Source organism: Oryctolagus cuniculus, chromosome 13, assembly GCF_964237555.1.
Source record: "Oryctolagus cuniculus chromosome 13, mOryCun1.1, whole genome shotgun sequence".
Classification (NCBI taxonomy): Eukaryota; Metazoa; Chordata; class Mammalia; order Lagomorpha; family Leporidae; genus Oryctolagus; species Oryctolagus cuniculus.
In genome coordinates, this window is record NC_091444.1 from 30066002 (window position 1) to 30082294 (window position 16293).

General features: G+C 42.7%; 1 protein-coding gene across 5 annotated transcripts in view; it reads right to left on the reverse strand.

Moving 5' to 3' along the window:
• Positions 1 to 16293, reverse strand: part of USH2A (usherin) — an 848241-nt gene that overhangs the window by 245642 nt on the left and 586306 nt on the right. For all 5 annotated transcript variants that reach the window (XR_011381453.1, XM_070055318.1, XM_008268426.4 and 2 more), the window contains exon 44: positions 11248 to 11411. Coding sequence is in view for 4 of the 5 variants with exons in the window: in XM_070055318.1 (XP_069911419.1) it covers positions 11248 to 11411 (164 nt within the window). In the remaining variant the exon portion in view is untranslated. The remainder of the gene's footprint in view (positions 1 to 11247; positions 11412 to 16293) is intronic.

A 16293-nucleotide genomic window follows, 5' to 3' on the forward strand; every position in this document is an offset into this window, starting at 1 on the left:
TACCTATTAAGAAAAGCTGGGTTAAATGTATTTCTATTTTCTAAAAGACGAAAACATGCTACAAACTTGTCCATAGCATAATAGAAACATTGTCTAGCACCTTCAAAAGCAGATGTGTGTATATGAGAATGTGTATGTGTGTTACTTCTACGAGAATGAAATGAAGGTTTCATGCAATGTTGAGAAGTACTTCCCAAAACAACAAGGGGGACGTGTTTTAATGAAAAAGAAGCCTTTCTGAAATGGGTGCCTGGAAGCATAAACAACAAACACACACATGTGTGGGGAGCAACTCGGACTAGACTGTTACTGGAATTAAGACTTATTCTATGCATCTGCTCTCCCACAATATGGCGCTGGGAGAGGAGAAAACAGCTTCTACGCAGCTGCCTCTTGCCAACTTGAGTAATGACCTCCAGGAGCTGATCCTGCTCCTGATTGGAGGAGAGCAGCGTACTCGGTGTGTGGGCAGCCGAGTTAGGATTGGCGGAGGAGGACTATAAAGGAGGAGAGAGACGGCATGCACCAGGAACATCTAAGGGGAACATCTGAAGGAACACCTGTGCAGCCCCCGAAAGAGCCGGCCAGCGGTGTGCCGCTCCCCCGCGGAAGTGGGGAAAGTGGCAGGGGGAACCGCCCTTCCACGGAGGTGGAAGGGTCGGTAGCCAACCCGGGAAGAACCAGCAGCAAACCCGGGGAGGGCCGAGCAGACGAAAGAACAGCGCAGGGTCCTGTGTCGTTCCTCCACGAAGAGGGGGAGCGACACACATGAAGACAGAGATGTACAGGGATCCACCTTACATAGGACAGGAAAGCAAGGAAATTCAAAAAGCAATGGCAGAATAAAAATCTGCACTGAAGGCAACAAGGAGCAGAGCTAAAAAATGCCCAAAATAAAATAATGAAAAGAAAAATGACCACGAGGAAACCAGTGAGAGTCAAAATTAGAGACAATGAGGACAGAGAATGGAAAAAAATAAGAATAGAAATATTTAAGAATTGATGATAAATACTGACTCTTTAAAGAAAATAGTTATATCAAAACAATTTTTATAACAACAATCATAATAATTTATAAACCAAACTCTGAAAATGGCAGGTAAGAAAGGCAAGGAAAATAACAGCATATGAAATTATAGAGTACACGTAAAATTAAAAAACAAGGAAAAATAGATAAAGACATCACCAGCCACAAATAGCATTAGTAACATAAAATAGCACTTATATTTTAAAATATATTACAAAAGATAACCACTGTGGCAAAGACTCTGAGAACTCACCAATACTAATGCTGTTCTCATTTTTAATTAGCTACACTTTGTTGTCAGGGCCTCTTGCAGCTGATTGAGGTCATGTGATCAGTTTGTGCCATTTTTGGAATGAGGCGGCAAGGAACAATTGGTCATTTCTGTCTCTAGTTTTCCCACTCAGGGGAGGACTCCAATGCCTGAGGGGAGGGCAGGCCCACTAGATTGGAGGAGTTTAGGTGCATAAATGACCCACATCAATTTAGAACAGGATAAGAATGCAGTTATAGTTCAGGTTTTTGTGTTTGTCCCATTAAATACAATAGAAAACACTGGAAGAGTTATGGGAATGGAAATTTTCAAGCTTGTTTCATTTGAGGCTTCTTGAGTTTGAAATGGTTTTGTGGCAACTAGGTGAATGTGGAACTCACAGCATGAACATGTGAGCTAGAGCTATATAATTGGGAGTTAAGGCATGAATACTGGCTTGCATTTGAAGCAATGGGAAGGAATGGAGATTTCATGGGATATGTAGTAAATATACATGGATTGGGAAATATCTTCTCAGATATTCTCAACCTGCTACATGTAACCACATTTTGTGGACCACATAAATATGAGCAGGTATTGCTGAAACTAGCATAAGAGGTCAGCCTCTAAGAGTTGAAGGTCATACCCTGTGGACATGAGTGTTGCTATTAAACACTATTTTAGGTGTTGTTCTTCATTCATTGGTCAGACATGTGGTCTAAGCTGGGGCAAATTCTTACATGTAGAACATGCCTCTCTCTTTTTGAACAGATGCTCAATAACTTAAAACAGTTGGTAGATGGTATATTAGTCTGCTCAGGTTGCCATAACAAAATACTGCAGACTAAGTGGCTTGAGTAATGAAACTGAGCTCTTATAGTCTGGAGGCTGCAGGTTGGTCAAGGCCCATGATCAAAGTGCTGGCAAATTTGTTTTCAGGTATGGGGTCTCTCCCTGGATTATAGACATCTGCCTTGCTGAGTCTTCATATGGCTTGTTCTCTGCATGGGGGGGGGGGAGGGAAAGGGAAAGAAAAGGAGGGAGAGGGAGAGAGGGAGGGGGAAGGAGGGAGGAAGAGGGAGAAGAAGGAGGGGGAGAGATCAAGAGCAAGCTCTGGTGCCTCTTCTTACAAGGACACTTCCCTTTGGAATTAAGGCCCCCGGGCCTTTTTGACCTCCTCTGACCCTGATATCTTCCTGAGAAGTTCCATGTCCAGTACAGCTACACTGGGACTTAAAGCCTCAGCACACGGATTTTGAGGGGACACAAACATTTGAGCTGCAACAGATGGGTGGGTGGAAAGCTCTCCTGCAACATCACTTAGATTATGCTCCTTCCATACTCTTGGATAAACTTTTTTGGAGATTATTTTCAATGTCAGTTATATACTCTAGATCTTTTGCATCAAGCTCAGAGGTCAGCAAACATTTGACATGAGTCAAATCTGGCCCATCATCCAGTTGTTACAACCTCAGAGTGAGGACCAATTTCTCCATTTTCAAATGGTTGGGGGAAATTTTTTTTTAAAATAGTCATTTGTGATGTGAAAATTCTATGAAAATCAAATCTTGCTGTTCTTAATAAAGTTTTAGTTGGGGGCAGCACTGTGGCTCACTTGGTTAATCTTCTGCCTGCGGTGCCAGCATCCCATATGGGAGCCGGGTTCTAGTCCGGTTGCTCCTCTTCCAGTCCAGCTCTCTGCTGTGGCCCGGGAGGGTAGGGGAGGATGGCCCAAGTGCTTGGGCCCCTGCACCTGCATGGGAGACCGGAAAGAGACGCCTGGCTCCTGGCTTCGGGTTGGTGCAGTTCTGGCGGTAGTGGTCATTTGCGGGGTGAACCAGCAGAAGGAAGACCTTTCTCTCTCTCTCTCTCTCTCTCTCTCTCTCTCTCTCTCTCTCTCTCTCTCACTGTCTATAGCTCTACCTGTCAAATAAATTAAAAAAACATAAAGTTTTAGTGGAACACAACCATGCTTATCTAAGAATTATCTTTTCCTTCATGTTTACCACAATTGTAAGGTTGGGTAGCTTTTTTCAGAGCAAAATCTAAAGTATTTCCTATGCATCCTTCTGCAGAAAAGTTTGTTGTCCTGATCTAGATCAACTCCAGCAAATTCTTCCATTCAATAGGAATTTGTCTAGTACTGAATTCTTCAGTCATCTCTCATTAACAGGCTCATTGGGAGGTAATTTTCTCCAAATGTAAAACCTGAAGGACCCTATTAAGATAATTTTATGATAGAAAGGTTGGTCTTGCGCACAGATTCTCCAAATTAGAGTGTAATTTTCCAGTTTCTGTGGTGTAGAGCTCTGTGGCATCAACCAGCAGTTCCAGAAAACCTGAGCTGATCGAAACTGCCCGAGAACATCCTTTACTCTGCCTGAGGGTAATATTGCTAACTCGAAGAAAGGGGCAGTGATCCAAGTCAGCCTCCTTAGTTTTCCCAAGAAAACATCTCGTGTCTTCTCTAGAGTTTATGCAACAGTCATTAATAAGTAACTGCTCTTTTATAAATCCCTATCTACCTTCATCTCTCATTGTGTTCCAGCTCCTACCAGTGGACTGCCAGAGAAAACTGTATTTAGAGATTCCATAATAGTAGTATCAATTATTGATCATTCTATATTAGGCTACAAATGCAGGATAATTTCTGTCTTTTAAGTGAATTCATATGGAATTGTGTTAGCTAAGCTGCTGTAAGCAAGAATCCCCAAAATGCAATGATTTAAATAAAATCAGTGCTAATTTATATCTCACATAATAGCCTCAAAGTGAATGGAACAGATTGCAGTCCAGGTGTTCATTCAAGAACCCAAGTTCTCCTGTGGACTTGGAGGTCACTCATGCCTGAATAGTTAATGCAGAACATGGCCACACCCACATTCTCCATGAGGGGAGGGGAAAGGAAAAACAGACAGGCACACACCCAATGTGTGAGCTAAGCCCCCCAAAGACACTCACGTCTTCATGTTCTGTTATTGGAATTTCACACAGCCATACTGTTCACAAGAGAGGCCAACAAATATTATTTCTAGATTGGAGGACAAGGCCATCAGTAACAGGACAAGGGAGAGAATTGATACTGTCCAGTAGGTAGTAGTGTCTATGTTTATGAGTAAATATATACCAAAGTCCACCTTTTGAGAAGCCAGGTAGTTATTTAAAAAAAAAAAAAAAAAAAAAAAAAAAAGATTAATTGGGGCTGGCGCTGTAGCGCAGTGGGTTAACACCCTGGCCTGAAGTGCAAGCATCCCATATGGGCACCAGTCGAGACCTGGCTGATCCACTTCCAATCCAGCTCTCCCTATGGCCTGGGAAAGCAGTAGAAGATGGCCCAAGTCCTTGGGCCCCTGCACCTGTGTGGGAGACCTCCAAGAAGCTCTTGGCTCCTGGCTTCAGATTGGCGCAGCTCTGGCTGTTGTGGCCAGTTGGGGAGTGAAGCATCGAATCAAAGACCTCTCTCTCTCTCTCTCTCTGCCTCTCCTCTGTCACTCTGCCTTTCAAATAAATAAATAAATCTTTAAAAAGATTAGTTAATTAATTTGAAAGGCAGAGCGACAGAGACTTCCGCCCTCCGGTTCTCTGCCTAAATGGCCATCCCAGCCAGAGCAGGGCCAGACTGCAGCCCGAGCCAGGAGCTCCATTTTGGGTCTCCCACATGGGTGGCAGGAGTCCAAGTCCTTGGGCCCTCTTTCACTGCCTTCCCAGTGCCTTAGCAGAAAGTTGGATTGGAAGCGGAGCAGCCAGGTCTCAAACCAGCACTCCTATATAGGATACCAGTGTTGCGAGGGCCTGGCCTGCTGTTCCACAAGGTAAGTTCCTATACATTTTTAGGTATCTTTGACTTACTAGTCATGCTTGTATATACTTGTCATGCAAAATAATATCCTAATAGTATGTTAAATTTGGCTTCCCTTTTTTTTTTAACTTTCATAAGATGAATGCTGTTGAACACGCCATACCCATTTTAGAAGAACACCTTACACCAATACCAAACGAGGATTTAAACACATACTAGTTTATTTAACATTCATTATGACACTTTAGGACAGTTATTATTATTCCCATATTTCACACTGGGAAACTGGGATTTAGTGAGCTTAAGTGGCTCGTTTTAGGTCATAGTTCTAGAAAATATTGGACCTGGAAATTTAATTTAAATCCTCCTTATCCCCAAATTTATTTTATTTTATTTTATTTTATTTTGTTTTATTTTATTTTATTTTAATTTATTTGACAGGAAGAGTGAACAGTGAGAGAGAGACAGAGAGAAAGGTCTTCCTTTTCCATTGGTTCACCCTCCAATGGCCGCTGTGGCCGGCGTGCTGCGGCCGGCACACCACGCTGATCCGAAGGCAGGAGCCAGGTGCTTCTCCTGGTCTCCCATGTGGGTGCAGGGCCCAAGCACTTGGGCCATCCTCCACTGCACTCCCAGGCCACAGCAGAGAGCTGGACTGGAAGAGGGGCAACCAGGACAGAATCCAGCACCCCAACCAGGACTAGAACCCGGTGTGCCTGTGCCACAGGTGGAGGATTAGCCTATTGAGCTGTGGCGCCGGCCCCCCAAATTTATTTATTTTTATTTTCTTTATTTTTTTGACAGGCAGAGTGGACAGTGAGAGAGAGAGAGAGAGAGAGAGACAGAGAGACAGAGAGAAAGGTCTTCCTTTGCCGTTGGTTCACCCTCCAATGGCTGCCGCGGCTGGTGCGCTGCGGCCAGCGCACCGCGCTGATCCGAAGGCAGAAGCCAGGTGCTTCTCCTGGTCTCCCATGGGGTGCAGGGCCCAAGCACTTGGGCCATCCTCCACTGCACTCCCTGGCCACAGCAGAGAGCTGGCCTGGAAGAGGGGCAACCGGGACAGAATCTGGTGCCCCAACTGGGACTAGAACCTGGTGTGCCGGTGCCGCAAGGCGGAGGATTAGCCTATTGAGCCGCGGCGCCGGCCCCAAATTTATTTTTAAAATAATTTCTTCATATGGCTTCACACAGTTTTGTTATAGAAAACTTGAAGTAACGTGGAACTATGAAAATACATGGAATCGAATCAGCAACAGAACCGGGGTATGAAAGAAGACTCAGGAAAGAACTCTGATGATGTCCTTATTTAGAGATGAGCAGAACTGGTTGGTGAAATATGAGAGTAACGAATAGCAGAGGAGCACGTCAGGCCGTGAGCCATCATTCACAGTGAACGAAGAAACAGGGTGGTTTGAGAAGAGAGCACAGGGCTGGGTCATTATACTTTAATTAATGATATGAAGAGGAGAACATCGGTGGAGCACATGGATTACAACAGGTGCACAAGTGAGTGAGCGAGAAGGTTGTGGAAAAGGTTGGCACGTCTGTGAGTATTTGATAAGTGGATGTTGGGTAAGAGAGCAGAGGAATAAGGCAAGACAACAGAGGTGGGTGCTTTTTTTTAAAGAGGTGGAATTTATATGTATTTCCACCTAAAAATAAATTCAGACAATGTCAGGATTTCTTCTAGCTATAAAATCTGGAAGTTGCTGAGTAGTGTCAGGATGAGACACACACTTTTTCTGTACACTGGAACTTCTTTTTTTTGACAGGCAGAGTGGACAGTGAGAGAGAGAGACAGAGAGAAAGGTCTTCCTTTTTTCCCTTGGTTCACCCTCCAATGGCCGCTGCGGCTGGCATGCTGCGGCTGGCGCACCACGCTGATCCGATGGCAGGAGCCAGGTGCTTCTCCTGGTCTCCCATGGGGTGTAGGGCCCAAGCACTTGGGCCATCCTCCACTGCACTCCCTGGCCACAGCAGAGAGCTGGCCTGGAAGAGGGGCAACCGGGACAGAATCCGGCGCCCCGACCGGGACTAGAATCTGGTGTGCCGGCGCCGCAAGGCGGAGGATTCGCCTAGTGAGCCGCAGCGCCGGCTGAACTTACTCTCTTAACAGTGACAAATTCATGCTTTATAAATTTTCCAGTGAATTCACTGAGATATTATAATGCAGCAGTCAAGTCATTTGTGTTTCCAGTGTCCAGGTCAAACAAAAGAAAACAACATGTGAGAAATATTTGTGGGAGGAAGGAAGGAAGGAAGGAAAGAAAGAAAAGAGGAAGGAAGGAATAAGGACATTTGGAAGAGAAAAGGAGTGAAGATGAGAGAAAAAGAGGAAAGGCAGACAAACAAGATTCTACAACACAAGAGATGCACTGCCAAGAATGGCACAAGCTCTTGACAGACTCAAATGAAGCACATTTGGATGATTTTCATTTCCTTTTTTCCAACACTGTCCCACCTCTTCCAGTGTTTTTTTTTTGTTGTTGTTGTTGTTGTTAATTTCTAATTAGTTTTTAACAGATTCAATGTGCTGTGTAGCTACAATTCTAAGAACATACTGATATTACCTTCCTCCCTTTCCCCCCAATTCCTCCCACCCTCCTTCCTTCGTCCTTTTTTAAATTTTTTGAGATATCATATTTTAAATTTATATTACAGTAAATAGGCTTAATATTTCCCCCAATAAGAAGTCCAAAAAGTAAAAAGTAAAATGACACTAGTTTAGTGGGATTATGGACAACTGTGAAAAATAATTGAATGGAAAAATGACCACTTCACCCATATGCAGTAAATTTTAAAGTAATCAGTGTTTTCTTATATTTTTCTGGTTATCACAGACCTATTAGTGGGTCAGTCTCAGAGGGTGTGATGCCTCTATATTGTACTCTCTTCTCATGAGCATTTTCTTATTTGTTTTTACTTTACAGTGAGCAAAGTGGGAAAGACACTACAAAATTTTTCTTGATAAAATGTTAATAGTCATTATGGCTAAATGCATGAGAAATAGAAAATCTGACGCTTAAGCCCTAAGTTTGGGTTTAGTAGCTGTTACTTACTAAATGTAACCTTCCCTAAGTAATAGGTTCTATTTTCTTTGGGTTTTCTGAAGATTATCTGAATAACTATTGAAGTGAGAGTGTTATATATCTCTTCTTATAGATATGTGAATTTAAAAATATTATTTATTTTTATTTATTTAAAGTGGGAGGAGGAGATATATACTTCTGCTGGTTCATTCCTCAAATGCTAGTGAGGATGGGCCAGGTAGAAGCCCGGAGCCTGAAATTCATTCCAAGTCTCCCACATGGGTGGCAGGAACCCAACTACTTGAACCATCAGCTGCTGCCTCCCAGGGTGTACATTAGCAGAAAGCTGGAATCGGAAGTGGAGCCTGACTTGAACCCAGACTCCAATGTGGGATATAGGTGTACCAAGTGTCTTAGTCCACCAAATGCCTACCCCAGTGATTCTTTTAGCACCAACATAATCTATATTCAATTTACTTTATTGATATGAATCTTTCTATTCATCTATCACACAAAGCCAAGGTTAGAACTTCATATCTCTATTGGGACCAGGAAGATGGGGATGAGGTACCTGTCCAAAGAGGCAACTACACTCAGTGCAAGCTGATTTTTCCTTCCAGAAATGTGGGAATCATTTCATGCAATCATTTGATATGTCAAGGAATTCATAAACTATCATCTTTTTGCGGAATTTTCTGATTGTTAAATGTTGAAAAAATAGGGTTTTCAAATAATACAGGGAAAAATGATGCATGGAGAACAGAGAAAGAAAATATGGTTGCTGTGTATCCAGGGGGTGATGTGAGGTACAGGGCCTCTTTCACCCCACATTGCAGCACCTGCATGATGCTAATGCTAAGACCTGGCCCTTCTGACGTTCACCAACTCACTGTCAATCTGTGACTGCTTAAAGTTTCCTAGAAACAGTTTGCTACAAAAATGAGGTACACATGAGGAAGGTTCTAGTAAGCAATGTGCTTTTAAAGAACAATTTTGGGGTTTTTGAAAAGCAACTTTAAGAAGCAACTATTTCTAAATTTACTGATGATTTTCAACTACAAGGTAGTTTCCATCTTCAGTTTTGTGCCTTTTAGCATATTAGATTATGTGTCAAAGTTTCCCCACCAATCTGGAAAACAATTTAAAGTTGAAACAAAAATAGGTGGCCTTTTCACAGAGAAATGGCTGGGTAATTTACTTAAGATAGCAGGTTGCACAAAGAAAATGATAATGCAACAAGCTTTTGCAGATCTGACCCTCTTCTGAGAGTTAACCTTTGTGCTCACAAATAGTTATCTGAAAAATTTCTAAGGTATGAATGGAAATAACAGCAGATTGTATTACCTACATCCTGAAGGTCAGAGGTTCAGATTACTGAGGTAATGAAACTTCAGTGAGCTGCTTCAAATCTATTAGGTTTGTCAGTTTTTATAAGCACCCTGACTTCAGGCATGCAATTATAACATAAAGAACCTATCTTGGCAAAAATTCAGCAGCCAGATCTTAACCCAACTATTCAAATGTCAGATGATGGGAGAGGGGCTACTTCTGGGAGTGGGTGTTTAAGATGAATCAATTGGTGAGGTGGAGGAGGGAGAGGTGTGAAAATATATTTTACATACAAATACATCTCCAGAGAGAAAACTGTACTTTTCCCAGAGATGGTGACCAGAACCATGAATTAACTTACATTCCTGTATGAAGATGGTTTGTGGGGGTCCCAATTCAGGTGCCACAGAGCATTAAAAACCTGCAAACTTACAAAAACCAGAGGGTGATGGTTTTTGGTAAAAGATAGATGACCATAAGCAGTGCTGATTTTCATTTACAATTAATGTGACCTAAGACAGGTGACAGAATATTGGGCCAAATTCAGTCGTGTATCCTGAAAGAGCATTTCTCCTCTCAGGCTGTAAAAAACAAGGCTGGATCGAAATCATCTGCCCAACCAGTAGTACACTTACATCTTTTTATTTTTAATTTTTTTAATTTTTAATTTTTAATTTTTTATTTTTTGACAGGCAGAGTTAGAGAGCGAGACAGAGAGAAAGCTCTTCCTTTTTTCTGTTGGTTCACCCCCTAAATGGCCGCCACAGCTGGCATGCTGCGCTGATCCGATGGCAGGAGCCAGGTGCTTTCTCCTGGTCTCCCATGCGGGTGCAGGGCCCAAGGACTTGGGTTATCCTCCACTGCACTCCTGGGCCATAGCAGAGAGCTGGCCTGGAAGAGGGGCAACCGGGACAGATTCGGCACCTCAACCGGGATTAGAACCTGGGGTGCCGGCGCCGTAGGCGGAGGATCAGCCAAGTGAGCCACGGTGCCGGCCCCTTACATCTTTTTATATAACAGTAGATGGTTACCTTACTGCATACATTTCTCCGTCAAACAAAATGCTTCAGTCAGTCCTTTCCAAACCAGGTATTTCTCAATATTTGATCATATGCTAACAGGTTTTGATTCAGTTAACTGCCCGATCTCAAGTAATACCTCTGAGAACAAGTACAGCATGTATTGCTGTGGTAGAGTCAGAATATTTTTTCTAGTGGTCGTAATGGATCACCACAAATTAGCAGATGCTAAATGCTACCCTACTGACCAAGTAGCTCTGAAATTTCAGCAATGACAGCTTCTAAAGTTGAAGGGACCCGTTAGATCTGCCCCTGAGCTCAACCAGATGCTATAATGAAGCGTTCTGAGTGAGGCCAGGCCCAGTTCTGCTTTATTGAAGCCAGTCTTTGTTTTTTGATTTCAAAGTGGAATTTTGCCCACAATCAGCACTGAAGGTGATTCGTTTAGAAAGATCTTCCACATTATTACAATGCTATTAAATAGTTCTTGCTAATGAGTGATGAGTTTAAGATATGAGGGGACAGAGTTGTAGGGAGGAAGGTGCACAATATGACACTGTATCAGATTCATTTGATACAGATATTTCTACCACAACTTCTGGAAACTATGCTTTCCATGCAAAGAAATGGACAAAGGGAGACAGGCCTGGGAAGGGTGGAGGAGAGAGGGTTTGCCACCCAGGAATGGCACAGGGACTTCGGTGACTCAGCTTGTTTGAAAAATAGTGGCCATTTTTACTTCACTTGAATAGTAGTAGTCACCGGGCAAGTACAGACCTGCGATGCCGACTTACTTGGTTTATCCCACGTCACGAGGATGGCTGTATGGTTAAGAGCGCCTGCAGTGAGGTTGGCTCCTCTCTCCGGAAGGCCAGCTAGTGTCGTCACAGTCGCTTCTTGGCTGGCAGTAAAACCCACACTGTTGTGTACAAAGAGCTTATACTCATACGTTGTAAACCTAAAATGTTGGTTTGGAAAAGAAAGTACAGAAATTTCTATTTTACAGAAAACCAAATATAGCAATTCCTTTTTCTTCACCAAACGCAGTATTTCCTCTCCACCCCCACAGGGCTGTTTCCTGCTTTCCCCTAGAAAAACATCATTTGCTTTCTCCTTCCTTACACAAAACACACCATTATCTTTTGTAACTCTGGCCTGAATCGAAGGGTAAGGAAAACATTTTATTAGGAATGCTAAGCAAATATTGCCGTTTAAAACAAATGCGGTTTCTCATTTTTCTCATGCTTATTGTTTTCAGAAGTGGTGCGGATTACAGCTCAATTCAAAGACGCAATTACGCATCTGGCAAGCTGCCAGCTTTCTCGCTGAATTCGATCCAGACGGTTTTACGCTCTTCTTTTGGGAAACTCATTCATTTTCAAATTTTCAAATATCAGAATCCCTCATCACTATTTCTTCTCATACCTGTGCTCCTTTCCCATAATCTCATTGTCAGACAGATAAACCTCTAAATGAAATTGCAACTGTGACTAAAATGTACAACATTCTTCCTGCTAAGAGTTTTGCTCCAGCGAGCTGTACTTTGCGAAGACATTACTGGAGGAAGTGCTGTGGAGAGTGAATATTACTTTGCAGAGGGACAAAAGTGGGCAAGGAGATGCGATATGAACGGGACTTTCCAAGTCATATCATAAATCTGGGACAAAGGAAAGCCACCGATTCTTCGGCCTTTTGCTCTTTCAGGCATCAAACTATCGGGGCTTCCTTGTTTGGTTCAAAACTACACGGGTAGGAAAACACTACTTACAGACACGGTCAGGCTATGATGGGCAATGGCCTAGACAGAGACACTTGATTTAACATACCATGCAACCCATGCCCATCCTGGGGCCTCCAGGACTGGGCAACACTGTCCACAGATCATCACCTTTCTTGGGTGTATTAGATGATTAAGTATCTCTGATGCCCTCAACGCAAGGCCCCACATTCTTTTTCTCAATACTTTACAACCTCTGCCACTCACCATGAAAAGGAGATGGATACCATTGACCACAGCCATGTCCACATTCTCAGTCTTCGGTTATCACATGGGTAGAAGTCTGCATGTGTCACCCTGTTTCCCACTCATGGCCCAGATGTATTCTTGCAAGGCTCTGCCTCATAGTTAGGGGAGTTACTTTGCTATATATTGTAACTATAGGCAAAGACTTAGTGACATTTGGAGGTCATTTATCTATTTCTCTTACTAAGAGCTAGCATCAGATCTTCGACATTTCGACATCTCTCGGCTTCACTGTCTCTTTTTCAGGTGTGATAATTACCTTTTTTTTTTCTTTTTTTTCCTGCTGTAGTGGGTTGAGTTGTGAGTTGTGTCTCTCCTCTCCCCCAGATACATTTCCCAGACCTAACCTTTGTTCCCTTTGAACATGAGCTTACTTGAGAATAAAGTCCTTGCAGATTTAATCAAGTTGAGACGGGGGCTTTAAATCCAATGACTAAGAAAAGACGGGACTTTTGATGGAGACAACAGACACACAAAGGGAGATGATACCATGAAAAATAGAGGAAGAAATTGGAGTGATGCTGGCATAAGCCACAGAACAGCTGGAGCCACAAGAAGTTAAGGGACAACAAAAGACTGTTCAGAGCCTTGATGGTCTGGCCCTGGAGCAAACCCGATTTGGGACCTTTTCATCTCTAGATCTGGGAAAATATACATTTCGGTATTTTACGAACCCAGTTTGTGATATATTATTATAGTAGCCCTAGGAAACTAGTACCTATGCTGTTTGGTTAAGTACTAAATAGTTCATGTGAACAAGACAACTGAAAAAAAATAATATATCAGGCATTTCTACATTTTTAACCTATTCATTATGATAACCCCATAAGATGATATTATAATACCTATTTGGAAAATAAGGCTCAGAGTTAAATAACTTGTCCAACTCATGGGGCCAATAAGTAGGAGAGTTAGGATTCAGATACAGATGGTCTTATTCCAGAGACTGCCCTTTTACCACAAGGCTATATTGCCAACATAATAATAATGATAATAATAATAATAATAATACTAGTAATAACAATCACAGTGATGATCTGCAGTTTCTGTACTTGGATGACGTCATGTCACTGGGTTTGACCTTTGAGTTCTTTTTCTAGCAGAGGGGACAGATTTCTGCTTACACATCCAAACAGTCCAGCCGAATCTGCTTTGCAACTGCTAGAATGAATATGAAGGATGGTGCGTCGGGGTTAAGAGGGGAGTGAGTGTGTGGCAATGGAATGAACTGAAGCTAATGGCTCCCATGGGCATTGAACCCATGACCTTGGTTTCATTAGCTCGCTCCCTGGGTAAAATGCTTATAATTATATTTTATTTCATAAAATGGCTTAAAAGAAATCTAGCTATAATTTTGGATGCCTAATCTCTTCTATAATATTTGAATTTTTCTTCTACATATCTATGCTATTATGCAAATAATAATCTTTATGGCTTTGAAGTGATACCATTTTTGATGCTCTTTTTGACAAGTCAAATCACAGCATCAGGTGGCACTAAAATAGTTAATTGTAAACAAATTATATAGGACTGGCCCAGTTCTTAGGGTACTCTAAGAGAGTTCATGGTAATTCAGAGATGGTGAAATAAATTTTCCCAGAAGAAATTGGCCATATTGATAGATGCCATTAGGTTGCCTATTTCCTAAATCATACTCAAATTTAGAGTAAGTGGTGGGTTTAAAGTTTATCTTACTTTAATAAAATGTGTTATATTTTACAATTTAAAAATGACACTCTGAAAACTTAAGGGGGTTTGCCTAAATTTGTACAGCTAGTTAATAGCTAGCTGAGTCTCTAGAGTCTTAATTCCTAATATTAAATTCTTTCCACTATTTATTATTTTACTTAAGAAATTAGCAGGCATTTCATGGTTATGCCAAATATATATCTTTAGCATTTTCTTAAATTTTCATTACATTTTTAAGGAAATGAGATCTTGAATTCTCTTAAATGAAAGACTAAAATATATTCCTTTATTTAATAAGGATATATACCTGTGATTTGTCTCTATATGCATTGGTTTCTATTCCAGCATGTCATATAAAAAATGATGTATTAATTGACTTGGTGTGCTTTTTCTGCTCTCTCCATTTACATTGCTTTTAAAATGGACTTAAGTGGGAACTGGCACTAAACGTAGCAGGTTAAGCTACCACCTGTGATGCTGGCATCTCATATGGCCACTGGTTTGAGACCTGGCTACTCCACTTCTGATCCAACTCCCTGCTAACACACCTGGGAAAGCAGTGGAATATGATGCAACTGCTTGAGTCCCTGCCACCCACATGGAAGACCAGGAAGCTCTTGGCTCCTGGACTTGGCCTGGTCCAGCCTTAGCCTTTATAGCCATTTGAGGAGTGAACCAGCAGATGGAAGATCTCTCTCTCTTTCTGTAATTATGTCTTTCAAATTAATAAAAATCAATATTTAAAAAAAATTTAAAAGTGGACTTAAGTTTTGATTATTGATATAAAATAGAACATTCCATTAATCAAATGTGTTTGAAAGAAAATACTATATTAATTTACATTATATGACAATGCTTATGGATCTCAGTTAATATCTTCCCTAAATACTATTGTGTTTCCTAGGTGCACTTAGAAAAATGTTCCATTTCAAAATCTGTAGGAAACAGTTTTTGAAAACTTCAAAGTAGGAGGGGCGGAGCCAAGATGGCGGAATAGTGAGGGCGCGCACCGATAGTCCGGGAAAATTTAGTTTAATAAAAGGGGAGTTACGGTAGCCTCAGAAAAAAGAACCAGGAAAATATTGCAGACAAAACTCTTCTGGATCCAGTGGGCGTGAATCGGAGGACCTACTGGGAGAACAAGGTCGCCCACCGCGCGCGAAAGCCGAACCGCAGGACGGAGCCGCGGGACTGAGCCGCGGAAGCCGAGCCGAGGGACGGAGCTGCGCAAGCTGCAGGGTCTGCGCGCAAGTGCTCGAAGGGGAGTGCAACAGCAGGGAGACTTGGGAAGTCCAGGGCTCCGAGTCCACACATCGGCGCTGGAAGGGGAGCAGACCTGCGTGGAGAGCGTGGGAGCCCACAGTTCGGGACATCAGCGGCAGACTCAACACACCAGCGCTGGAACGCGAGGTGAGCCGAACCTCAATAACCCGAGACACCGGCAGGCAAGCGGAGAGAGGAGACTAGAGGGAACGACCCCCGGGGCGGGGGGGACTTCACCAAGCTAACTGGAAGAGAGAGAGAGGGGAAAAAAAAAAAGGTGACTGGTATGGACACGGGTTTCTCTCTCTCCGCTCACCTCTCAAGGGCGAGCAAGACAAAGAGCAGGCGCCATCTTGGACATACGTCATAAGCAGAGCGACCTCAGGTCTGCACCGGCCCTGAGCCTAGCAGTAAAACCTGACTCTGGGTGGGGTGAATTAACAGGAGATTAGGACTTAGTAAATTTATGGTGCTACTGAACTGAGACTGTGAAAAAAGAGACGGGGGGGGGGGGGGGGGGAGAGAACTCACGGAATTCACGTGAGCACTCTCCAGAGACGCTACAATTCCGTAACTTTGGCAACCCAGTGGGAGACTGAAGGAGAATTTGAGCCCACTCTAAGGGCCGAACAGATTCCCTGTGTGGTCCTTGGGAAAGAGCTTCTGATCTCTGGCTCCTGTGGGTATATCATTTGCCTGCTAACTACCTCCAACTTTGTTCAGCTGTGCAGAATAACTTCCCTGTTGAATCAAAAAAAAAAAAAAGAGAGAGAGAGAGAGAGAGAGAGAGGTTTACCACGCCTAACCTGGGAGTGTCACCTTTGGCACACCAAACAGAGCTCTCAGGCCACACCCATCTCAAGCC